At 41.4% G+C, this 25108-nt stretch overlaps 3 protein-coding genes, 3 long non-coding RNA genes and 1 other non-coding gene across 8 annotated transcripts; 5 read left to right on the top strand and 2 right to left on the bottom strand.

Annotated features, from left to right (window-relative positions):
- Window positions 1–218: 218 nt before the first annotated feature.
- Window positions 219–2916, top strand: LOC130136055 (chaperone protein dnaJ 49-like). Its single transcript, XM_056306063.1, has 2 exons — window positions 219–1597; window positions 2359–2916. Exon 1 carries the CDS (start codon window positions 475–477, stop codon window positions 1579–1581), a length of 1107 nt encoding a protein of 368 aa, XP_056162038.1. The 5' UTR covers window positions 219–474; the 3' UTR covers window positions 1582–1597; window positions 2359–2916.
- Window positions 2917–3716: 800 nt separating this feature from the next.
- LOC115664135 (uncharacterized) lies at window positions 3717–8277 on the bottom strand. 2 transcript variants are annotated; one of them, XM_030586082.2, is made up of 8 exons: window positions 8064–8277; window positions 6634–6746; window positions 5876–5947; window positions 5159–5194; window positions 4995–5040; window positions 4651–4738; window positions 4198–4255; window positions 3717–4045 (listed from the first exon to the last, which is right to left on the bottom strand). In XM_030586082.2, exons 1-8 carry the CDS (start codon window positions 8140–8142, stop codon window positions 3995–3997), a joined length of 543 nt encoding a protein of 180 aa, XP_030441942.1. In that variant the 5' UTR covers window positions 8143–8277; the 3' UTR covers window positions 3717–3994. The 2 variants fall into 2 exon arrangements, with proteins under 2 accessions (XP_030441942.1, XP_056162039.1); XM_056306064.1 differs by lacking the exon at window positions 5876–5947.
- Window positions 8278–8455: 178 nt separating this feature from the next.
- LOC130136027 (uncharacterized) lies at window positions 8456–9416 on the top strand. The gene is made up of 3 exons (XR_008815108.1): window positions 8456–8855; window positions 9116–9266; window positions 9376–9416. It is a non-coding gene; the product is annotated as an uncharacterized LOC130136027 (long non-coding RNA).
- A 28-nt stretch (window positions 9417–9444) lies between these two features.
- LOC130136028 (uncharacterized) lies at window positions 9445–11167 on the top strand. Its single transcript, XR_008815109.1, has 3 exons — window positions 9445–9486; window positions 9723–10957; window positions 11121–11167. It is a non-coding gene; the product is annotated as an uncharacterized LOC130136028 (long non-coding RNA).
- A 21-nt stretch (window positions 11168–11188) lies between these two features.
- Window positions 11189–12053, bottom strand: LOC130136029 (uncharacterized). Its single transcript, XR_008815110.1, has 2 exons — window positions 11945–12053; window positions 11189–11405 (listed from the first exon to the last, which is right to left on the bottom strand). It is a non-coding gene; the product is annotated as an uncharacterized LOC130136029 (long non-coding RNA).
- Window positions 12054–14651: 2598 nt separating this feature from the next.
- LOC115664887 (uncharacterized) lies at window positions 14652–17571 on the top strand. The gene is made up of 5 exons (XM_030586768.2): window positions 14652–14810; window positions 14973–15093; window positions 15243–15346; window positions 17022–17153; window positions 17263–17571. The coding sequence occupies exons 1-5, from the start codon at window positions 14808–14810 to the stop codon at window positions 17287–17289; spliced, it is 387 nt and encodes a 128-aa protein (XP_030442628.1). The 5' UTR covers window positions 14652–14807; the 3' UTR covers window positions 17290–17571.
- Window positions 17572–18424: 853 nt separating this feature from the next.
- On the top strand, window positions 18425–18506 carry TRNAS-AGA (transfer RNA serine (anticodon AGA)). Its single transcript has one exon. It is a non-coding gene; the product is annotated as a tRNA-Ser (tRNA).
- Window positions 18507–25108: the final 6602 nt, after the last annotated feature.

Here is a 25108-nt window from a genome sequence, read left to right as displayed (position 1 = left end):
GGTAATTCACCTTCACCTGGCACTTCCTCAGTTCCTACTCCTCCTCAGCACCCATGCCCGCCGCACGATCAAACATCAATCGACACACGATCCTACGGCGGCGCAAGAAGGCGGGAGGGGGCGCGTGAACGGCCGGGATCGTCGCGACGCGCGGTACCATGCACCGGCCCACACCCGAACGCGACCCACTCTATAATGGCGACCTCCTCGAGCGATTGACGATTCCAGAGGACCATCGGCCTCTCTTCTCTCCCTCCCTCTCCCTCTCTCTCAATTCGCCCCCGCTCTGATCTTCAAAATCCAACCTCTAATCTGCTCGCATCTCCGGCGAATTCGACGCCTCATCGTCGCGAATTCGCAGGTCCGATCCCGAATCCGGCGCGGCTTCTTGCGGCCCTCCGACGATCGCCGCGCGCGTCTAGGGTTTTCCCGGCTCCGAATCCGATCGGTTCGGCGCCGCCGCCGCTTCCGACGATGGACGGCAACAAGGACGACGCGCTCAAGTGCCTGAAGATCGGGAAGGAAGCGCTCGAGTCCGGCGATCGCGCCCGCGCCCTGAAGTTCGTCGCCAAAGCTCGCCGCCTCGATCCGAACCTGCCCGTCGATGACCTGCTGTCGAAGATCGAGGGGCAGTCCGAGTCGCAGCCGGAATCGACCAACGGCGGTGAAGGGCCGGCGCCGGACCGATCTGGCCCGGCGCAGCCGGATCAGCAGAGGCCGTCGGTCCGGCACCGCGGTCCGTCGGCCGGCTCCTCGTCGTCGTCCTCCTCGTCGAGCGCCGCGGCGTACACCGAGGAGCAGATTGCGATCGTGAGGCAAATCAAGAAGAAGAAGGACTTGTACGACGTACTGGGGGTGGAGAGGAGCTGCACCGTGGAGGATGTGAGGAAGGCCTACAGGAAGCTCTCCCTGAAGGTTCATCCTGATAAGAACAAAGCTCCCGGGGCCGAGGAGGCGTTCAAGGCGGTTTCGAAGGCCTTTCAGTGCCTGAGCGACGGGGAGAGCCGGAAGAAGTATGACGTCACCGGTTCCGATGAGCCCGTCCACATGGCTCGGGCGGCCAGGCGCGGCCCGGCGCAAGGGTTTAATGGATTTTACGAGGCGGAGTTCGACGCCGATGAGATATTCAGGAACTTCTTCTTCGGCGGAATGCACCCCGCGACCACGACGCAGTACCGAGGGTTTAGCTTCGGGAATGGAATGGGGCAGAGGCAAGCGGATAACGCGTCGAGTGGATTCAATCTGAGGATGTTGATTCAGCTGCTGCCCGTCATTTTGATCCTGCTATTGAACTTCTTGCCGTCTTCGGACCCGATTTACTCTCTATCGAGGTCGTATCCGTACGAGTACAAGTACACGACGCAGAGGGGTGTGAATTATTATGTCAAGTCCACCTCAAAGTTTGATCAGGATTATCCCCCGGATAGCTACGAAAGGGCGAGGCTTGAGGTGAAGATCGACAGGGATTACATCTCCATCCTGGCGCAGAACTGTAGGGTTGAGATGCAGAGGCGGCAATGGGGATTTATAAAGGAGATGCCGCATTGCGACATGTTGCAGAAGTTCGAGGGAGTGGCTTGATGAGCGTGGAGATGAGGTTGTTTTTCCATAAGTTTTTTTTGCATTTGCATGAATCTGGCCTGTGTTCTTGGCCTAATTTATATGAGTATTAACCTGGTCACTGCTGCTCATCTTGCCTCAGCTATGCAGACTCGTGCGTTTTGTTGTTTAGGATCTTTATTTAGAGCATGCACGAGGTTATCATTTAGGTGGCTCCGAAGAGCAACATTCTATGGATGCTTTCAGTATTTGGAAACTTCCCTGTTGAGAGGATTTAAATTATTTATTGGCTCTTCTTTGAGGAGTAGCATTTGTAATTGCTCTATTTTTTTTTTTTTTTTTGCTTTGAATTGCTTGATGTTGCTGCTCTAGTGCTCTATGTGGAATTGATGCAACTACTAGCTGGGCTATGATCGATGCTAGCAAGTAGTAGGAATACCTAGGTTTTTTAGAATTCCCATTATTTCTTCTAATGCGTAACACTGCCCTTTTGTATGGGGAATTCCATGTGTTTGGTACTTTTTGTTTTTACATAATCTATATGAATTTGCTTTGAAGTCACTGTGGTCCCTAGCTGAACATGAGTTTTTCCTGTAGCAACGGCTTTGATGATTGAGTGGCGTCTATTAGGGATTGCCAAGACTTTTGAGCTGTTGTGTCTGTTCTTTCGGGTCGAACTAACTGCTTATTCTTCAAAATTTAGTTTATGTTTGATGGGATAATCTTCAATTCTTTCTTGCATATATCTACGCCGAAAGCCAGATTTTCTTATCTTTGTTTCTGCTGTCTCTTTTGCAGATTGTCCAATGGATACATTTCTTCCATTGTCTCTCCCAAGGAGATGTTGGCTTTCATTTGCAAGCTGATGCGATGGACCTCAAAAGTAATTTTTGTTGTGAATGCGGAACTGAACTTCCCCCTTACCCCTTTAGCTAGTAATGCCCTGCGGCCCGGGGTTGAGACATATAATATGAATTTCTGCCATAGGTTATTCTTGTTTGTTTAACTATAATAGTTTTGAACAGTCAATGGGACTCCGCCTGAGTGTCGATTCCTCTGGAGTCGTCATTATATCGGAATTTAGATATGAAGCTATCGTAATGCTCTTAATTCGATCGAGTTCCTTGCACATATGGTACTACCAGGCTCTATTCTCCAGCTAACTGCCAGTATGGCTGTTTATATGGAAGCGGTTGTTGCTTTGCTGTGTAGAAGACTTGTCTTCATACAATAAATTTCTGTGGTGGGATGCCATGGACTATGCAGAAGATACTTATTAGCATTTGTTTTGCTGCAATGCAGTTTGTCTCCTGTTATAAACATATGATTTAGTGGGAAACATCATTAATTTCATCATGTGAGTTGTTTGGATCTGCCTGTTGGTTTTTTATGATTAGCTCTTGCACTAGGGTACGTTCAGCCCTATCCGTGAGGCTAGTAATCTCTCTCCCTCCTCTCCCCCCCTCTCTCCGTATGCATGTTCATCTTTTAAACGTTCGAGATCATGGAGAAAACAGCAGTCTTGATATGTTTTGATTTCTGCGATATACCGCATCAAACAGTTACAGGATTGGCAATGGTAGATCCATTATTTTCTTCTAAAGTTCAGAAACAAGAGTGAATAGGTCGATAGTCTTTCCTATTTTTCCTTTTCTGGGGCTGGTTATATCAAACACTCATCCCGGAGGTTGCAAGTTGGATGCTGCAATGAGCAGTGTAGGTACACTCAACAATCTACCCTGACAAGATATGATATGTTATGATTCATGATGAAAAATGTGATGAAGGGCATGCCGTGTGGAGTGGTTCGTCCTTCAAATCAGTCAGTAATCGGGATTATGTTGGATGTGAGCTGAATATGATATAAAGTGACCGGCCAAAGATCTCATATGAGATCGGTAGAGGCCCTCTAGGGCTAGGTCACGTCTGCTGCACTTCGATAGGTTCTTTTTACCTTCAACATCGCCGGGATAAAGAGCAGTGAGAGCTGTGGGCTTCTGATGGGTCGCCATAGTTCCGACTAACTCAGACGTAATGGAGTAAGCAATACGATTTTCTAGGCGAGTCGATGGTTTAACAATTGTGCAGTGAGGTTCCCGAATTAACAGCATACATCGGGTTTCAGAAGCCTAGCTGTGGAGGATGGCAAATCCAGATTTTGAGAAGTAAAGTCGTGGTAAAATTAGACGCATGCACTGGGATTGTACATTTCCAAACGACGATATTCGTTGGATGGAGATATGTCTCAAGGAATCAACAACTGAAACAACATTCCATTTTGACAAGTCAGACAGACCCTCGTACATCTTCACATAGTGAATTGCTTTGTGACAATAGTCAACGCTGGTTGTGACTCGAGACTCTTGTTTCTGACTCCAGAGTGAACCCCCGTTTTCGGTCTTAACGGTGCGTAGAACCGGAAGCTTGGCGAATCCTATTCCTTCGAGGTTAGAGCAAACAAGCCCAATGCACCTATTAATACGTACTGCAAGAGATTTACAGAGCGTCTTCAGGTAATGTTTGAAAGGCATTTCGACTGTATAGAGATGACGAGTAACGACGGCGACATCGAAGGAGGAGCTCAAGAAAAGACGGAAAAATTAAAAGACTCGATGTTCCTAAGGAGAGGCAACAAACCTTGATAATAGGCTTGTCGGTCATGATAATTGTCAAATACCCAATATAAGGTAAGTACCTGCGGGTTCAAAGGAAATTGCACTTTCACATTAGCATCATTGGCAGAAGAATTGAAGTATTTAGATGATTAGTCAAGCGTTTGGTAAGCTCTGTTTATCCTGATATGCTTCACAATGCTTCTATAACCGGTGAAACCACGGAATGCTAGGGTCTCTCCGGTTGCATCATTTTCAAGGAGACGACGAGTTCTTTTTTCCCCCTTAAACAACAAGCCAAGTTTACTTTATCAACTACGAAGTGAGGCTTGGAGAACAAGGCAGAAAGAAAAGTATTCTGGGATCCAAAGAGCCTGTATAGCATGGGAGACGGAAAATGCCGGATTTCTTTGCAAATGACCCCTAATTCCAAATGCTAAATTTGCCAACAAAATGTTCAAAGGAAAGGCAGAATTACCCAACGGCTCTCCCCATGATATGCTGCTGCTGCAACCAATGTTGGCCGGGCGCATACATGATCCTATCGTTTACATCGTTATTGTCACCTGATAATTTAGCCAAACAAAGAGATCACGAAGCTGGGTAAGGTGGAAGGCAAATAAGAACAAAAGGAGCATCATGCATAAGAATCACAGCAGGCTGCTCGTCAGCCACTCCTCATATTTTGATTGACTTCAGGAAAGAAAGCATTTCAGGGTGATAGATACGAAACAATGAAATTACAGCTCGGCGCTTTCCCTGGGAATGGTTAGCTTGTTTTTGCCAAGGTACAATTGGATGATCTCTAGTCTTGTGCTCTACCTTTTGTTAAAATGTCGACTTCGCCAGTGCCGCGATGCTCATGAACCTAAACAAAAGAAGCGAATTTTCGGCGTTCTATCAACTGGCTTTCGGGAGCACTAACAGGCCCTAGAGAATGTGATGTGCGAGTGCGCATGAGAGTCGAGAGAGAAAGAGAGCCTTACTTCAATAACTCGATGCACAATTGGAATATCACGTCCCTGGATGATGAAGCAACCATGTCCGCATTTCAGAAACAGAAAATGATGTTCAGTATCTATGGGCCAAGCGTACATGACATGCATAAGAAGTTAAGGATATATCCAGAAAAGAATTCATGAACTAATGTAGCTAGCGACCTATTGACACAATGCCTTCTTTTTTCTGCTCATCGAAGAAATTTCACAAAGACTTATCATGGTAAGGAAGAAGGGGGAACAAGCACACTTAAAGAGCGCATGCTTTAGGGAAGGATGAATTGCTCCTAAAACGAACCTACTGAGTCTCTCCTAATTAATTGGATTGTAGTTGTGATGATTTGCTTCACGGGTGGAATAAAATTCCATGAGATGTTTGTACCAGCCTATGATTGTAGGTCAATGGCCAGATGAACACCAACTAATATTACACTAAAAAGAAGTAGGTCCAAACCAACTGGGATGTTAGAGACCATTCGTTTCAAACAATTTTCTGCAACTAGAGAGACAGAGAGGCCTATGCCTCTTTTCCAGCAATGGTTTCTGATTTCAAGGCTTTCAATGATGCTGCAGATTGTAGACAAGTCTTGTGTGAAAGGGTTCCTCCTCATTTAAGTGCATCAGATGTCAAAAGCATTCAAAGGCATATCCAAACTAGATACAAAGCAAGTAAATTGGTTATAAATGCCAATTAAATGGACGTACGTCTATATTGAAAACAACAATATCTCCTGTCCGAATGGGATCCTTGTTCTTATGCAAGAATAAAATGTCACCCTGCAAGAGAAAGTTGTGTATGCAGATTAAATCACCAGGCAGACGAACAAGGTAAACTCTACTTGCTTTCACTGCAAATTTTTTAGGATCAGGTGGGACGAACAAAGCACTGTAAACCAGATCTATGCAATTTGTCCATAACATGTCACAACGTGAGAGGAGTTACTGGTTTTGCAGCTTTAATTTCTCTTCTTCTTGCAAAATTTTCATGATGCGCAAGTGAAGGGATGATGTGCGATGGATGGTGAGCAATAATCATCCAGATAAATCCCAGTTTCTAGTTTCTTGGGTGAAGTCATTTTCAAGCAAATTAGCCAGGCTATGGAAATCTGAAGGGTGGGTAAGCAAAAAAGTTTAAACTAAAAGTTGTGCTTTGTTACAGGCATGGGCATCAGAATCTATACCTTGAGAGATTAAAAAACTTAGTAATCAAGGAATGTTCTGAAGTCTGAATGGAAGAATTCATTCTTCATCGTCAGAGAAATAAGAGCAATTAGTGTTGATGTACATTCCAAAACAAAAAGCACCATCTTTGGCATTATAAACATCAGACATGATTATATACAAATCTAGATCAATTGCTTATAAAAACTACCATTGGAACAGGAGAAAGACAGCAGAACCTTGCTCCAATCAGCTGGTTCAAGTCCCTAACATTTACTAGTGCCAATAAAAACTATACTCACTCTTTTGAAGCCAGGTTCCATGCTTTCAGAGAGCACCACAACAACAGGCGATTCACTACCGGTAAAGTACATCAAGCCCATCCATATCATCAAGGCTGATGTCGCTATCATGCCTGAGAGAGTTGAGCATATCGGGAGCAAATTAGAGTTTCAGTATTCACATCCTAAATATCCTAGAGCACACACTCAGAGCATTGATTCAGAATGATTATGCCACCATATTAGAGCAAAGAATAACTAATGCGTTCTCGTCTCCCAAATAAAAGTAACCCGCTCTATACTGTAGATTGAAGCTCGACTTTCATCATGTGTAACAAATGGCACCCAATAAGTTTCGGAGAAAATGGAGAACTTCTAGTCGTTTACTTAACATGCGATGCTATGACTTCTAGTTGTTTACTTTAACACAACGATGCTATTCAGCAAACAGTAGGAGCTAATACTCTTGAAAGAGATTATAGCTCAAAGTAATGAAGCTTAGGGACATGTTTAGGCGTTCCACCCCTGCTTTCGCCAAAAAGCAAAAGAAACGGGAATTAGGATCAATCTTGACAAGCAGCACGTAATGTTCCCAATTGGACGTATCACAACTTGGATCTCATGTTTTGAGGGACTAATCAGACATCCCATCCGTAGCAAGAACAGTTAGGAAAGAAGCCTAGAGATCCTGCCGTAGAGGCATTCCATGGTGATGAGCTTCTCCATCATCGAGTGCACTTCATAAAGAAAAGTTAGACCAACTGTACGACAACTCCCCACAAAAAAAGAACAAGAACTAGCCGTGAACGCGACAACCGCGGATTCATCAATTTCTTATAGAAATGACGCGGGACTAATTGTGCCTTTGTAACCGACTCCCTTACAGCTCTTACTTCTAGGTGGCTACACTCTATCAGCAAAGCACAATGGCTTTGCAACAGGGCCTAAACTTTGGAGTACCTGGGAAATCTCCCGGCGGATTGCCGGTCCGGAGAATTCCTAAAAGTAGCCGCACTCTAATGACAACTAACGCCACCCGACCAACGCTGTCTCATCTCTTCAGTCTACAATTTAAATAGATAACAATCATTAGGATCAGTCACTGCCGAAAGCTACTATTCCAAAAGGCGAGAGAGGGAGATCTCGGATCCATCAATGCGCACGAAATCCATGGGACCCAACTTAAGCCCGCCGCGGCAAAAGAGAGACAGACAGACGGTAAAGCAGCAAGCAATGTACCGCACGATCTCATCACCCACATAACCATAAGTGAAAAACCAAGAACCACCCCCTTCAACTACCATTCACTCAATCACTCACTCACTCACTCGCAATGAACGAATGCCTCTAGAGTCTCGATTGAACAGTACAAATTACAACGAAAAGAATCCAAGAAAGCGCATGCTTCTCGACAAATGGACTTCTGAAAAGCTAGAGGGAGAGCAACAAACCAAGAGAGATGGCCTGAGACAGAGCTTGCCTGAGCTGCGTGGGCTTGAAGGAGTCCAAGGTTTCTCCTATGAAACCCATCCTCGTGTCAACCTCTGTTCTGTGATCCCTTTTTCCTGAGACCAACCCAGGAAAGCTCCGGAATTCCTTTGGGTGTGCGTTGGGTTGGTGCAAGAATGCGCAGAAAATTCAAGTTGACAGTTGCATAGAACTGGAGCTTTCTCTGTCTTTTTATAGGCTTGCGAGAACTGGAAAGCGTCTCTCGCTTCGCACGACTCATCTAGCCAATCACAAACCTTCGTTGTATGGACAGGATGGCCACGTGTCGTTGTTTGAGTGGCCGAGACACGTCCCAACCCAACTGGACGAGAAAATATTAGGTGGTCCGGGACCGCCAAGCCAGCGTGGTCCCGGACCACTCATGAAGCGCCACGTGGTCCACGTGGCGCTTGTGGGGCCGGCTCGCCCGGATGGAAATTTTGCACAAAAAAATAATATTCATTATTTCTCCTTAGCCCTGCACGCTAGCCCCTCTCTCTCTCTCTCTCTCTCCTCTGCACGCATTTATTTCTTCTCTCTCTTCTCCTCCTTCGTTTTCGCATCGAAGAGGAAAACCCACCGCTCTTTCCTCTCTGGCTTTCAAATTTATTTTGAATCTCTGCGATTTCGCTCTCAAATTTCGCTCGGCTTCCTCGTTGCTCCGGCGATCCCTCCGTGGCGTTGTTGCTGCTCCGGCGATCTTTCGCTCTCTGCTCAATGCCATACCGTCGAGAAAGGCGCCAGCCGCAAGCAAGGTTCCCCTCTTCTCCTCTTCCCCCGCGCCTGGATTCTTCGTCGATCCATTTTTTTGTGTGCCCGCGTTGAGCGGTTTTGATTGGTCTTTTTCTTTTACTTTTCTCTTTGGTGGTGGTGGGTTCGGTACAAAATGGGTGGGGAGAGGGAGTCCCCTTCTGGTTTTTTGCCACCATTGTTACTGCAAATGAAAACAAACCCAAGCATGATGCTCTGTTCTAAAGGTGCTGCTAGTGAATTTGCTTCGTGCTCTCGTTTGAAGGTTTGAAGGGATGATGGCTCCGAGCCAAGGGCAAGCGGCATTGCTGACATTCTGCTCCTGCATTAGCCTCACTAGTGTTGGCCTTGTTCTTGCAAATTGTTCTGGACATTGGTAACAACTGGTTTTGGATCATTGCATTAAGCCCCTTAGCGTAAGTGAAGATTGTTTTTCGTTGAAGAGTCCGATTTCTAGTGTTCCTCATTTCTGAAGAACAAAAATCATCTGTGAATATGCTAAACCCTTGATATGATATTTTGCAGTGGAGCACACTATTGGATGCGGGCATCGTGGAAGGAGCAAATTAAGGTAAAGATGATGGTGGCGGAAGATGCCTGGTTGGAGCAAGCATTTTGATGGCCATGTTGGACAGGGTGAGTATTACTGCGAGATTTTTTTTTTCCAGCTGCATCTTTTGTGTTAATGACAAGCAAAGCATGAATGTTTCAATTTCTTACTACTGTTAGAGATAGGTTGAATTTTGTGGTGAAATTTGTTTTGCCGTTAAAGGCCTTAGCGTAACAATCTCAACATTTTGGTTGAACGTTTCATCACTTGTCTTGTGAGGTTGGTGTTCTTGTTTCTAATATGCGCCTTTTGTTGGTGCCAGCCACAGTCAAGCATTGCCTTTGTCAGACAAGGATCATGAAGAGAGGGCAAAAAGATGTGAATTTGTGTCTGAGCTATTATGATCCACCGTCATCGACGATAATTTATGAGTAGGTGCAGAATGGCGGGTGATCTGGAGCTTACGTGACCGAGAATCCGGCCCTACAATCTTTATGGTTGGCCTGGGGTGAATTTGTTGTTTGCTGATGTATTAAAATAGGAAGCAAGGGAATAGGGTGTATAAGCTAAAATGTAATTCTTTCCTTGTCGACTTCGGTTTTGACCCGAGGAAACAATGTTGTGCATAGCTCCTGTGTGATGCTTGGACCTCTCAAAAGTAACGATATTGAAGAACTTTTCTTTATGTCTATGTACCATGTATTATTCATAAACATATCAAAGCACTATCGAAAAAGCAAGGAATATTGAGTGAGAATCGCTAAATTTTACTGTAGTTAGGACTTGGAAGTAATAGGAATGGAGTGGGGGTAGGATTTTCACGGCACTAGGCATTGCATTCAGGCGTTGTTATATTCATTTAAGTGGAAAGATATCATCAGTCAATGCTAGTCTCGCTTGATGATATCTTCCTCTGTTTCCAATGACCAAAATAAGACCAAATCACAGTGCATAGGAACGAGAACATTCCATGCCACATTTAAACTTCTGACTAGGTTCGAGTCCGAATTTACTCTCTGAGAAGTGAGTTAGCCACTCCTATGCAATTGAATTAGATGCACAAGAGAGAGGAGAACCGCCTAGGAAGAAAAAGGAAGTAGTATTGAGATTGATTAACCTACCTCTTCCAAAAATAGGACCCCTTCAACCAAAACATAAATATCATCAATGTAGTCACAGAAAAATGGATCCTCTTGGGACCACGAACAGTTATCAGTATGGACAAAAACCCCCCTACTTCTCATCTAAATCCCCCCAAAATTAACCATGGACATGCAAAAAATGGCAGCCCATGTTTATCAATTCGTAAAGACCTAAACTTAACCAACGCAGTGGTAGTCTTGTGTACATTATGTTTTGGGTTACATCTTTGACGAAAACATCAAAACATGTTGAGCAAACTCCACTCATCAGACTTGTCTGTCCAGTTGCCATTTTGTCTATGTGGGAATAAAAGGATGGCAGAGGGATCGTGTAGACCTCGCTCCTCCTGTGCTCAAGGCCACAAGCAACCAATACAGTATGAGTGGAACACCTCGCTATTTCCTTGAACTCACCGTGACCTGTATCAATGATCATATCGATAAGTTCACATGCAAGGCACCTTGCGCACCAAGGAAAAAACAAATGCAATAAGCACTTGAAAGAAAGCATCATAAAGAGAACAAGCACGGGATTCTAGAGCATAAAATGTATAATAATAGGACCAAAAATCTAGTAGAACATATATAACTCGCATACCTAAATCAATTTCTCTCAAAAGGCTTTGAACATTGATTGCAATTCCTCTTTTGCTCTACGAAAATGGCTATCTTCACATCCTGCATAAGGAGATGCAGCCCCATCAGAACCGAGGCTGGATCGGCTGCTGGACTGATGATGCTGGTCAGGAACTATAGTTGAGCTCATCCCTACACGTTCGTCCAGAAATGCCCGGCCAGAACTACTGGGAGTTCTTCTGGACCACCATCACAAGCACTATGCGAAATTCACCACTGTCTACCACCTGCATCCACCCTCGATTATGACTCCAGAATGATGCGTAACATACAAAATGGAATACCAGGAAAGTGCAGTCAAGTATCGTAAGAAATCAGTATTCAAGAGTCCCCGGTTTATGAGGAGGCACCGGACAAGACTCTAAAAGGATAAAAAAAAAAGCATATTGAACCACGGCGACAAAAAAACGTTAGTGAAAGATCATTAAGCGAACCTGATCACCACGCATTCGAAGCGACTCAAAATCGGACCTTGGTTCAAACATTCTGTCAAACACATGGTGCGCAGTGGACGTTCGAGCAATTAAAAGCTTCGAACGCACACCAAGACTTGAAAGAGACCATCAAAACACACTTGTCCAGCGACATACAGCCATAACAAGTTCAAATTCAATCAACTCAGAATTAAATTTTTCCATCTTAAAGGATTGAAAAAAGGGTCAAAGAAATCAAAACTTCCAACATATCTCAGTGTTCGATTGGGCGCATTGGCAGAGATGTAGAACCAAGCAAACAATTAGAGTAATGCAAGTTTCATCATCCGTACCTGAATGAAGTGAAAATGGGATCCCCAGATCTCGGCCGCCCCAGCAGATTAATGGGCGAAGGAAAGCTGCGCCGGTGTAGAGACGGAGCGAGCGACGTACCGAGCGCCGGATTTTTCGAGAGCGAGCGTGCGCTGGAGCAGAGACGGAGCGAGGACGACGGACCCAAACCTTGGCTTAGTCGGAGAGGGGGGAGCAACGAGGAAGCCGAGCGAAATTTGAGAGCGAAATCGCAGAGATTCAAAATAAATTTGAAAGCCAGAGAGGAAAGAGCGGCGGGTTTTCCTCTTCGATGCGAAAACGAAGGAGGAGAAGAGAGAGAAGAAATAAATGCGTGCAGAGGAGAGAGAGAGAGAGAGAGGGGCTAGCGTGCAGGGCTAAGGAGAAATAATGAATATTATTTTTTTGTGCAAAATTTCCATCTGGGCGAGCCGGCCCCACAAGCGCCACGCGGACCACGTGGCGCTTCATGAGTGGTCCGGGACCACGCTGGCTTGGCGGTCCCGGACCACCTAATATTTTCTCCAACTGGAGAGGGGGGAAAAACTCCGGGGCAAGCTCCCTCTGGGCCTAGGTTGCATAGGGTGTGAATAGTAACCATTCTACTCCAAAAATCAAATTCTTGCTAGAAATTGATTTCTGGAATTCTTGCCAGAAATTGATTTCTGGAGGAGAAATCTGTTTGGTAAAACATGACTAATCTCGCTCAGAAATTGATTTCAGGCAATCTGTTTTGATTTGTTGATTTTTTTGCACCTAAAAAAATTTAAATTTTACTCAAAGTGGGTGGCCACATGTATTATAAGCCATTACGTAAAAGTTTTGAAATTTTTGATTTTTTTTAAATTTTTTTAGGCACCTAAAAAAATTTAAATTTCACTCAAAGTGGGTGGCCACAGGTATTCTAAGCCATTTTGTGAAGTTTTGAATTTTTTTATTTTTTTATTTTTTTGGGCACCTCAAAAAATTTAAATTTTACTCAAAGTGGGTGGCTACAGATATTCTAAGCCATTCTGTGAAGTTTTGAAATTTTTTATTTTTTTTATTTTTTTGGGCACCTCAAAAAATTTAAATTTCACTCAAAGTGGGTGGCTACAGATATTCTAAGCCATTCTGTGAAGTTTTAAAATTTTTTATTTTTTTTATTTTTTTGGGCACCTAAAAAAATTTAAATTTCACTCAAAGTGGGTGGCCACAGGTATTTTAAGCCATTTTGTGAAGTTTTGAAAAATTTTATTTTTTATTATTTTTCTTTTTTTTGGGCACCTCAAAAATTTAAATTTCACCCAAAGTAGGTGGCCACAGGTATTTTAAGCCATTTTGTGAAGTTTTGAAATTTTTGATTTTTTTTGGGCATCTCAAAAAATTTAAATTTCACTCAAAGTGGGTGGCCACATGTGTTTTAAGCTATTCTGTGAAGTTTTAAAATTTTTTATTTTTTTATTTTTTTAAAAAAAATTCACCAAATTTCATATTTTCCCGAAATCTGACTTTTTTTTTTATTTTCTGGAAATTTTTATGAATTTTTCTAGAATTTTTCAATTTTTATGCATTTTCTGAAAAAAAATTTGTGAGAAAATAGGGAGAATGCATTCCGGAATCAAGAAGTTACAAAAAGTAGCTTCACTTTTCTTGCCAAAAACTCATTCCGGAATCAAAAATGCATTCTGGAATCAAGTATTTTTAACAAACGCATTTTTATTCCAGAATGCAAAAATCGCTCCAGAATGCATTCCGAAATTTTTTTAACAAAAGCCATTCTGTTCCGGAATGCATTCCGGAACAGAATTTTTATTCCGGAATGCATTCCATGTGCACCCTTAGAGTTCATTGGCACTAGGAGAAACATATATAACTCCAAACTATACCCGTCGTGATATATTTACCTTAAACTTTTTCTTGTGACACAAAAAATCCTAAATTTGTACTTATGTGACATATTTAGCCTCTGTCAAAGTTCCGTTAGATGGTTTTTTAGCAAAAAAAATATCGTTTTTTATTTCGCTTAACCCACGTGGGCTCTATGTTAACACTATTTGCTTTTGTGGCAATCATGTAAATAGATTTTTAATGGTTTTCATTAACAGAACTTTGACGGAGTGTAAATGCGTTACATAAATACAAATTTGAGATTTTTTTTGTGGCAAAAAAAATTCATGGTAAATGTGTCACAATGAGTGTAGTTTTAAGATTTTTTTGTGGCTTTTACCCTCTAACTTATTGCACTTTGTTCATATTCCCATAATGGTCTCTGTGTGCCTACACAGTGATGACGTGTCTCTCGTGCTAGCAATTTCCAGATAAGTCGGTCGATCCTCTAATCGAGGAATATCGAATCGTTAATCACATATGTTAAGATCGAGCGCATTAAATGGTGGAAATTAATTTCATCGTCTCAAATTGTAAAATCAACTTAACTTGAATGGACACGACTTAAATTTACCTTAGAAAGTACTAATCGAGATAGATCAAAAAATTACGGGATGAAAACCAAAAGTCATTACACGAAACGTATCGAAATTGATCTACTTTGGGATCAAATGCGACGATCCACGAAAGATGTACAAGCCTCGACAATCAATGAATTCATTTTACAAACTTCCACTTTGTACTTAGAAAAGTATGTTTCATCGGTTTCGAAAATGTTTTTCATTTGTTTGGTTTTTTTGGGGGGGCCTAAACGGCGCCGTCTTGGGCGTTCACCTGAGCTCCAAAAGACGCAGCCATCATCCAGAGAAAACCTGCACATAAAAACCCTTCCTTTCGGGCGTCTTCTCCTCCTTCTCCTTCGCCCCCTCTCTTCACCAGCAAAAACCCTAGCCCCTCTCTCTCTCTCTCTCTCTGCACGGCCTGTGCTCATCGACAATGGTAATGCTCCCCATCTCCTCTTCGCCTCGATCGCAGCCCCCTTCTCTCTCTCTCTCGTATTTTGTTCAATTTGCTTTCTTTCTTCGTTGGTTCACCCGTTACGCGGCGTTCCTCACGGCGCGCGCGAGTGATTACCCATGCTTGTTGTTGTTGTTGGTGCAGACGGGCGAAGCGGTGAATCCCAAGGCCTACCCTCTCGCGGACGCTCAGCTCTCCAACACCATCCTCGATCTCGTCCAGCAGGCTGCTAACTACAAGCAGCTCAAGAAGGGCGCTAACGAAGGTGGTGGATCTTTGTCGCTTTCCTTGGGGGATTTTAAGGAATTCAGTACTGGGTGTGTCTGGTTTTGTTGGGGGAATTAACGGGTTCTGTTCTGTTTTGTTTGGTTGTTCTTTTTTTTTTTTTCTTTTTGTGGGTGTGTGTTTCTTCAGCTACGAAGACGCTGAACAGGGGTATCTCCGAGTTCGTGGTGATGGCTGCGGACACCGAGCCGCTCGAGATCCTCCTCCATCTCCCGTTGCTTGCTGAAGATAAGGTGACTTGCTCGCGCAGCATTCGTCTTTCTTCTTTTTGACTTAATGAGCTCCCGAGTTTTTCGTGAGTAAAATGATGATAGTTTCTCCGATAGAACTGCTGAGTAAGAGTAGTTTTGGTTCTTACTGGAATTTGTTTCTTTATAAGAGAAGCTTGATAAGATGCTTTGGATTATGTCGTGTTTGCTCTTTTTATCCGTCCGGGCATCGATCCCTCGTTTAAAAGTTTGCGACTTTTGGTAGGTGGGATGGGGTGATCGATTAATATGAAGCTACCACTTTCGATTTATGCTCTTATACTGGAGACTTTGTTCTACTTATGTAAAGTCCCTGCTTTTAATTCCTAACTTCATTGGAATAATGATGGGCGGTGTTCTCATTGTTTGGAAATGGGTTTAGGGAGATTCTTTCAGGCTCCGCATGGTTCTTGGAAACTAAACTTCACTGTCATCTCTATCGAATGCTTTGGTTAATGAGGCATTTAAATTGTATCAGAAGATTTGATGAAAGTTGAATGTCTTCTATATCTGTGTTATTTGTTAACTCTTTACACGAGGCCTGTAACAGGAAACTGTGCGTACCAACTGAAGTATTTTAGGAGGTTGGACCGTAAGAATCGGCTTACGAGCCCTTATAGTATCGGATTAAATGACGTAGGTTGAGCATTCTAGTTTTGTTATTGATCTGATCCCTTTAGGCTAATCACCCTTGTATTGCCAGTAATTGTTCAGTTCCAAACATCTTCTATTAATTGTGATGGTTTGCATAGTTAAATAAGTCAAAGTGGAACCATCGGTAATCACTGTATTTCTATTGCTGGAAGCAAGTTGATTGCTTAGATTGTGCTAGACGGCCTTCTGCTCATTGGGTTAAGTAGGCATGTGGGAGAGGATGTTGCGCTGCTTCTATTGTGGCCTAGAACTTCATAATTTAATTTTTTTAGCAGGCATTTGTAAGTGAGTATTGCTGATCAGGCATGTGAAGTGAATGTTGCATATCAGCTGATCATGCGTGGAAGGATGTTTTCTACTTCTTGTACAGTTAGACCGGTGGTACTTGTTTGGTTTCCTATCTGTGACGTGCTGTCAGAAACAAATAGTAATTTCAGGGTGATAGTGATTCTGCTTGGTCTCGGCTCTGCAATTAGCTTCAATTTTTATATGTGGTCATTGTATCCTTTTTTTTTTTCTAGTTGTCAAAGAACCCACCGATTGCGTAGTTCTTTCATGAAAAGGATAACTTTTATCCAGAATTATTGCTCCTGTTGCATAATGTCCTTCAAAACCTTGCTTAACCTATGTTGTCTATGCCAGTTGCTTGTTTAAAGAGTTAGTTAATAGAATGTGTAGATTCTTTCGGAGAGTTGTAATTCCCTAACCCTTTTACGACAGAGAGATTCATATAGTGGTTCTTCCTTGGAAGGTTATAAAAGTGTTTATCTCGAAAATGTATTCGGAGGATCTAATTATTGCGATTGTTGTAGCTACAATCATGACTCTAGCATGCACCTAACATATTAAATGATCGATTACTTTCCCTGATTTTGTTTTTGTTTTTGAGAAATAACTTATTTTTAGGAAATTCATGGTCTAGATGTGATAGCTACTGCTATATTTGCATTCTCCTAACTTTTTCACAGCAAGTAGACCCTAATTCAAATGTTGAATGAAATGGCAGAATGTGCCCTATGTGTTTGTACCTTCAAAACAATCACTTGGTCGAGCATGCGGGGTCACCAGACCTGTCATTGCCTGTTCCGTGACTACAAATGAAGGGAGCCAGTTGAAGTCTCAGATACAGCAACTCAAGGTATGTTACTGCCTTCTCATTGTGTTGCCTCATAGAAAAAGGAAAAAGAAGAAACATATAATCATAATGCTTGAGGTTGTTTTCCAGCCTGATTGTTTGCGAAACGCAGGATGCAATCGAGAAGCTCTTGATTTGAATCTTTGTGAAAGGGCGAATCGGTGTGATGGGCCTCTTGACTCTGTTGCGCTTTGGGAGGCTTTGACTGAAACAGTTGCTAGTAGAGAGAGATTGTGTGTTTCCCGGGGCTTTTCTTCTTCTTCTTTTTCTATTTAATATGACGATTATCCTTCTGTATCATTTGAGCATCAAATTCGTGAGCATGTGCTTTGGGTTCAGCTCACATCTCGTTGAAGTCAGTATTGAACTAGGCACTAAGCCAATGGTATGATAGCATATGATCATTTGCGACTCTTGGGCATTCTCTTCATGTTGAGAACTATCAAGGCCAGGATTTTCTCTGCTGGGTTGAGCTTTTTCCCTCGGGGAGATATCAATTTAGCATGTATTGTCCAACGTTTTTATGATTCAAGTTCGACATGAAGAGAAATCCGAAATATGTTCAACATAATTTATGCAAGTTGTTAATAAAGTGAGATTACAAGTTCTTTATCGGCGAGTAGAAGCAGAGCCAACTAGGAAACAACTGAAAAAGTATTCAGTCGTGACCTAGAATCATGTCACAGGTTGACGTGGCATGCGTTTTTGTCGAAGCCCAATCACAACTTGACACGTGTTGATGACCTGGACTTAAATAAAAAATAAAATAAAAATCAAGCTGGATTTTTTCTCTGTGTTCCCCATCTCCTTTGCCACCGCTGGCGAGCTCTCATCCATCCACAACCATGTGTTAAGGGCCAACGGGGGGGTTTCGATGACGCCGACGGTAGGGCCTCAGCCATGAGCACCCAGATTTCCATATCTTTGGAGTTTGGCCATGAGCGATGACAATTGAACCTTAGCCACGAGCGCCCAGATTTCCAAATCTTTGGAGTTTGGCCGTGAGCGATTACGGAGTGGTTTAGATGAGGCCGACGATGGAGCCTTGGTCGCGAGCACCCATATTTTTAGATCTCGGAGCTCAATATGATGTTGCGCTGGAATCCTTCTTGCTGCTGCCCGGTTACCTCCACCTCCAACAATCGACATGAACGACGGGGAGAAGAGGAACCTAGATTTCCTCCGTTTATCTCCCAAGCGTCTTCCACTTTGTGGAATTTTCAGCCTCAGAGTAATTAATATATATATTTTTTGGCACCATTTTGTTCAAGGAAGTGGGCGTGCCGGAGTGGTTATCGGGCATGACTAGAAATCATGTGGGCTTTGCCCGCGCAGGTTCGAATCCTGCCGCTCACGCTTTTTACTTTCTTTTCGTAAAAATTCATTTCCTGCTCCTTTCTTTTCGTAACCTTCCCAAGCACGTATTAGTTATAAATGAATGACAAATATGCCAAAGTTCAGTGAATATTACTCATAATTGCATGCTGGTCGGACCATTTATGTGGATTACGCTTTTTCTTTTTTATGCTTTTCCCGCTCCTTTCTTTTCATAACCTTTCCAAGCACATATTAATTATCATTGAATGAAAAATATGCCAAAGTTTAGTGAATATTACTAATAATTGCATGCGGGTCGGACCATTTATGTGGATTACTGGCTATCCTCCAAATCTTCGATCTACCACATTGTGTAGAGTGAATCTTTCTTTTCATATTATTTGAGCTTACTTCTATTTTTAACTATTATTATTTTTTATTGATTTTGCCATCCGTACACTTTCAATTATCTTTAATTTGAACTTTTGAAATCTTTCGAGACATATAAATATTGACATATAAAATCAAATTATTGTTGTGAATTTTTCGGATTTAAGGTATTTTTTTTTTCATTTTCAAGTTATCGAGGGAAATTAGTTGGAAGTTATAAGTAAAAAGAAAGAAAAAGTCCGCTCCAAAGTCGTTTATAAAAACTCCTGAACTTGATATCATCCAATATATTCATACTACATGCATGCCTTATCATTGTGGTGTTTGGATGCTTGACATGCGTACGCGAAGGTTAATCTATTTAAAAGAGTGAAAGGTTTTTCTTGAAGAAAAAACTAATATAACCATTATGAGGATGGAAATGCTCTAACAGACATTCTTTTGAACCAAAACTATAGTATAGATAAGATTTGAAACCAATCAATAAATCATAACAAAATAAAGAAGAACTAGGCGTGCGCTTCTAAGGACATTCTTGGTTCTGGAGGACATCATACTAAGTTTTCAATACATGCAGGTTGTAATATTGCCGGATTGGATGCCGTAAATGGACGGATGAACTCTTGCTATTTGTCTATTGCAATTACAATGAGGAATAAATTGTTGTGGTGGGTGAAATAGTTGCTGGAAACGGTGATTGTCGAGCCCATCACGGTATCGACAAGGCCTCCACGCAATTTGACAGAGAGTTGTGGTCGACTCAGGTATGCCTCAGAGCTTACACAGTCACTTTAACACGGCCTTTTCCACATCCATTCCTCCAACGGGCCAACCAAGCCCAAACCAACCAGTCATACTAAAATTTTTCCTTTAAAAAAGTGACAAGTCTAAGTCCTCACTTATAAACCAATTTCCGGTGGAGAATGGCGTATAGAATGGGTAGAAAAAACCTTAAAGTTGAGATATTTTTTTTGTAGTTAGATTGTAAATTAATGATGTAAAAGATTGCAACTTCGTGGATGAGATGAGAAAGGGAGGAGAGAGAATTGCAGGAGAGGAAGAGAGTAGGGAAGGGGTTGCCTGGACCTCTTAGATTTATTATGGTTAATGCCGTCTCCAATCCTCTTAGTTTCTTGTCTATAACTGTTTCGTCCACATTTTTGCCCTATTCCCTCTGTAACTTTTAATGATTTGATAATAACTCAGACCACTCATTCTTCCATGCTTCCACTTGTCACATTAGTGTCCCATTGAATTTTCTGTAACAAATTTATTATATTGATGTTTTTTAAAGAACTTTGACAAAATTGATTAAATTTTGATCTCATATAATTTTTTCGTCCGACATCAAATTGATTCGATTTTTGCACCAATGAAAATTTGGTGAGTCAAATTTTCAATGCCTAGTGATATAAGTAATGATCACACGTGAATGGAAGTTGTAGGAAATTTTATTATACCCATAGGTGGACTTCACTCAAATTTAATATGGTGGTATGATATGTTGAATTGGAGGATGGAGAGGAATTGCAAATTGGCTAAAGACATACTATATGAGTGATCCTATTTCCACATCTTTTTGCTAAAGCAGATCAAATTATATATGACTCAAAATTTACTATGAGTGCCACTTTCCTAACTTGGTTTAAATCAAAATTTAATTTGTATTCTTTCTTGAACCAAACTTGAAGAGAACATTTACTTTTTCCTCCAAAATAACAAAAACAAAAAAACGATTAAAAATTAGAAAAAAATGAGGATTTCATTGATTAAGAGAGAGATGAAAGGGAAAATAACCAATGATTGGGTGTGTAGGAGTGGTTATTGAGCATCACTAGAAATCATGTTAGCTCTGTTCGTACAGGTTTGAATCTTGTCGCTCACGCCCTTTAACATGAGAATCGGAGGTCTTTACATCCACTGTGTGTTTACGATGTGAGATTTTATCTAATCTTGTTGGAAGAAAGGAGGTTCATTGAGGTATTTTCTTCTATTTTGTTGTTCATTGACTCGGCACTTGGGATGACCAACTTTTGTCTCGTAGCCCTACACGAATTAAGGAAAAATTATTAAACAACATTCACAATTGAATACTCTAATCCCCTCATTACTAAATGCAGCTACCTTCAATTTGATGAGAGAATGAGCTGATACACCACCTGAGATCTCAATCTCTTTCTTTATTCTGGACACGAGGTTAATAAAACCCTGAAAATTACCAAGCATCAACTTAGTATCCCAAATTAGGCATGTTAAGTCAATATTCTATGCAAACTTCACCTTCTGCTCGGGATTCAATTCCCCTGATGTTTCCACAGTGTTTTCACTCATTTTTTCAAGATATAAGGAGTTGCAAACAGAATAGGAGGAAAATCATAAAAGATTGGAAGCAATCTCCACATAGCCTTGTCTTCTGATGCGTTGTCCAACAAAGACCGAGACTTTAGACACAATCTTTATACTGATCTAGAGAAATTCAATCATCTGTGCTTCCACTTGTCACATTAGTCTCCATTTTTCTTTTCTGTAACAAATTAATTATACTGATATTTTTAATTTTTTTTATAAAATTGCCTAAATTTTGACTGCACATAACTTTTTCATTTAACATCCAATTGACTCGATTTTTGCGTCAACGGAAAACTTGTTAGTCTAATTTTTAATGTTTAGTGATACTAGTAATTATTGCACGTGAAGGTAAGGTGGAGGAACTTTTTATCGTACCAGTAAGTTGACTAAACTCAAGTTTAATATCATGTACAATATGTTTAATTAGAGAATGTAAAGGAATTGTAAGTTGGATAAAGACATACTACATAAATGAGGGTAAATGAGGATGGTCCTATTTCTCAGGTCTTTTTTGCTAAAGCATATGCTATTTGTGTTAAGCGACCAAATCAACCTTCAACTTTATTAGGCATGTTCTAATATTTACTAATATCTTTTTAAAGAAAATTAATGATTTCTGAGTTGCTACTTCCCTATTATCTCGGTTTAAATCTAAATTTTAATTTTTTATTCTTGCTTGAACCAAACTTGAAGAAAACCATTTACCTTTTCTTCCAAAAAAACCAAAAAGAAAGATTATAAAAAGACTTAATTGAGGATTTCATTTGATTTTTCCTTCAAATCTATAAACTTAAAACTTGAGAAACGTTAGTAAGACAAAAGAAAAGAGAAAGATCAAGACAAAACTTTTTTTTTAACAACTTCTTCCTTGTACTACATGCGAGCAAATTTTAAATGCTTTTCTTATTCTCTTTCTGAATCTTGAATAACTTTTGTTATTAGATAAGAATAGCAAAATGATTAGCCGTGCCCAAAAGCTAAAAGACAGAGAGAGAGTATGGGTGGAAAAGACTACTCGCGTGTATGGGGCACGCTCCCTTTAAAACTCGAAATCATAAATAAATAAATAAATAAATAAATAAATAGCTGTGTGACGGTGGTTTTATTTAATGGATAAAGTTAGGAAGGAGGTGGTGAGTAGTAGTCATGCAAAACATGAGAAAGTTTACGTTCAAGTTGCTCCACGGGAAGCAACTCTATCAAGTTCTCAATGACCTGTATCCAAAGAATGCCGGAGTTACAAAGAAAGAGACAAAAAAATTATTTGATGATTGAAATCCTGTTCTATAAGGGTGTACAACTAAATGTATACTCACTTTATCGTAAGTTTTGTGTTCTTTGATTTCTTGACGCGCTCTTTCCAGTTCAAGATTAAGGTGTGGTTTGAAATAGTCGCACCCACTCAGTACACTCATCTCGAGAACCATTTGCTCAGTAAATCCTTCAAAGTTTTTGTTGTTCTGTAGTAGAGTCGAGTACTTGAATTCCTTCCCTTCCCCAGACTGTTGCATTAAGAAGATTATCTGAAAAATTAAACATATCCAACCACAGAAAACACTTAATAAAGTGGGTCTAAAAGGCTATAGTTTGCTTAGGGGTTGCGTGTGTAATGGATAAGATATAGCAAGAAGCAGCTATAGGATAACTCACTCGGGACAGCCAAACAGTATAAGATCCGTGTCATCTGTGATCACGGCATGAACCCGTTCATTTTTTGCTAAGAATGCGAGTTGTGCATTGGCCTCATAAGGGGCGACGATGTAAGAAATTTTCCTCTCCTTTAAGATCTGCCGCATGCAACCGTACCAATCAAAATGCAATAAAATCATCAGGAATGATACTTTAACTTTAACCACACATTGCACGAGCACGAGTATTTTTCATACCTTTATGAGCACGTATACCATGAATGGTGTGACTTCTATGGCTTTTTATAACTGTTGAACGCTTCATCAGTTTTTCCCTCTGACTCAAGCTTAACAGCATTAGCAAGTTTTTTCTCTCTCGACCTGTGTAAGCAAGATTGTTAGTCCTTTAGTGACTCTACACATGATTGCAAACTTAGAAACATCTGAGAATTTGCTCAAAGCCAATAACATAAGTGGACAAGTGAATGCACTAAAGATTCGAAAGAACAACTGAAAATTTTGGGTTTCAGTTCAATAGTAAGTGATTCTGCTGATGAGTTATAAAAACATTTGCTCTAGAGGCCTCACAATTTCCGTTTTTAATTGCTCCAAAGCACCAACAGCCATTGCCTATGCATGCATTGCAGCCTGATCCCCAAATGTTTCCATCCCCTCCGGCATTGGGAGAGAGTTCACTAGTTGCTCCACAGATGTCGGCAGTGGGGAGGGACGACATGTAAGGATGCAGAGCAAGAAGGTATGTCATGTACTCCGATAGGAATTTGCTTCCTCTACAAGCATAGGATTTTTCGACTTCCAATGAGTGGGGGTTTCTGTTGCAATGTGGCTGATGCTCCTAGTAAATGTTCTCATGATGCTACCGCTCAGTTCTTGCTACCATTGACGTAGGTTAGATCCAACTAAGCTTCTTAAAAGATTTCCCGAACTCCGATTAGCAACTTCAGTTTACCCATCGGTTTGTGACAGGAATGAACCAAACTGTATATCGAATATGGGGAAAGCGATTATGATATATATAAACTGGAATTAACTCACAAAGAGTCTTTTGATGTAACGGCAAGCTTTGCTCTGGAACTCCAAAGTTAAGCGAGCACAGGCTAAAGCACTACCAACATAGGTGACCTACATCCAAACTTTCCGCATATACACGAAGAGGCTCAACGACCCTTTTCATCCAACACACGCTACAATTACCTAAACATGTAATAAATCTACAATGCAGAGTCACGACCGTTTGACTGTGTCAACCACGACTAGGCCTAAACTTGAAATTCGTTCAGGAGCAAACGCAAATGGTAAAAGGGAAAAGGGAAAGTTGGGAACATGACAGGTCCTTAGTTATTCTTTTCGCCATTTACTCTCCTCTTGCCAATCTGCTTTCCATTAGATTATATTACATCTGAATAAATTTCTATCCGATAGGATTATAAATGATGCGGTCCGACCTTTATTGCTTAAGGGTGAATTCATTAACAAAATCAAGTTTGAATCAAGTGACTGTATGACATCTACAGCCCAGCTGAATGGAGCGCTGGAGCAATAGCCGGCACCACCACCAAAAACTGTTATGGCAAGACAATGCTATGAGCAGAATTGTATATCCAAGTAAATACCTAGAGCAAATAAGAGTTGTAGATGAAGTACTTAAAAAGACATGTATAGTTCTGCATATCTTATTGGCATAACAATGCTCTCAGCTTTGTGAAAAGATGAACACACTTCTATCTATAGCGGCAAACGACTTACATGGCACAGCTGGTGCTGACGTAAACATTTCTTAATAATATATAAATCATTTTTGAATTTTTTTCTTTCTTTTTACTCTCTTTTTTTTCTCTCTTTTTATTTCATCCTTTTTTTAGGTAGCCGACGAGGGCAAGCGCTAGCGAGGCCACCCTCGCCAGATCTGGCGACGCCTGCCAGGGCGGCCTTGCTAGGCGTCGCCAGATCTGGTGTGAGAAGGAGTGGGTTGAGAAGCTTGATGCTTCTGGGTCTGCGAAGTTGAAGTCGGGAGAAGGAATGGCATGAGATCTGGACTTTGAAGCTTTGCCCGAAACGTTCGCTCGTTGGATCCAAACCCCAACACGAAGCCAAAGAAAATGCAGAAATGCCCATCGTCGGCCTCGCCAAATTTGGCAAGGGCAACCCCAGAACGAGGAGGAAAAGAAAAGGAGAGAAAAAAAGAAAGGAAAAAAAAAGAAAAAAATTGAAAATTATTTAAAAAATGTCCATGTGGTGCCAGCCGTGCCACGT

The sequence above is a fragment of the Syzygium oleosum genome, unplaced genomic scaffold, assembly GCF_021117445.2.
Source record: "Syzygium oleosum isolate NSW1041296 unplaced genomic scaffold, Sole_v2.1 Sole_v2.41, whole genome shotgun sequence".
Lineage (NCBI taxonomy): Eukaryota > Viridiplantae > Streptophyta > Magnoliopsida > Myrtales > Myrtaceae > Syzygium > Syzygium oleosum.
The sequence above is the reverse complement of the archived record's forward strand: the minus strand, read 5'-3'. Positions and strand labels throughout refer to the sequence as shown.

Bases quoted from the DNA above. Each gene is read 5' to 3' on its own strand.
- LOC130136055 (XM_056306063.1), top strand. From the start codon at position 475: ATGGACGGCAACAAGGACGACGCGCTCAAGTGCCTGAAGATCGGGAAG.
- LOC115664135 (XM_030586082.2), bottom strand. From the start codon at position 8,142: ATGGGTTTCATAGGAGAAACCTTGGACTCCTTCAAGCCCACGCAGCTC. The intron at 4,739-4,994 runs GTAGAGCACAAG...CTAAATTATCAG, and splicing joins AGTCGACATTTTAACAAAAG to GTGACAATAACGATGTAAAC. The intron at 4,256-4,650 runs GTAATTCTGCCT...TTGAACCCGCAG, and splicing joins ATCATGGGGAGAGCCGTTGG to GTACTTACCTTATATTGGGT.
- LOC115664887 (XM_030586768.2), top strand. The intron at 15,094-15,242 runs GTGGTGGATCTT...GTGTTTCTTCAG, and splicing joins CAAGAAGGGCGCTAACGAAG to CTACGAAGACGCTGAACAGG. The intron at 15,347-17,021 runs GTGACTTGCTCG...ATGAAATGGCAG, and splicing joins CGTTGCTTGCTGAAGATAAG to AATGTGCCCTATGTGTTTGT.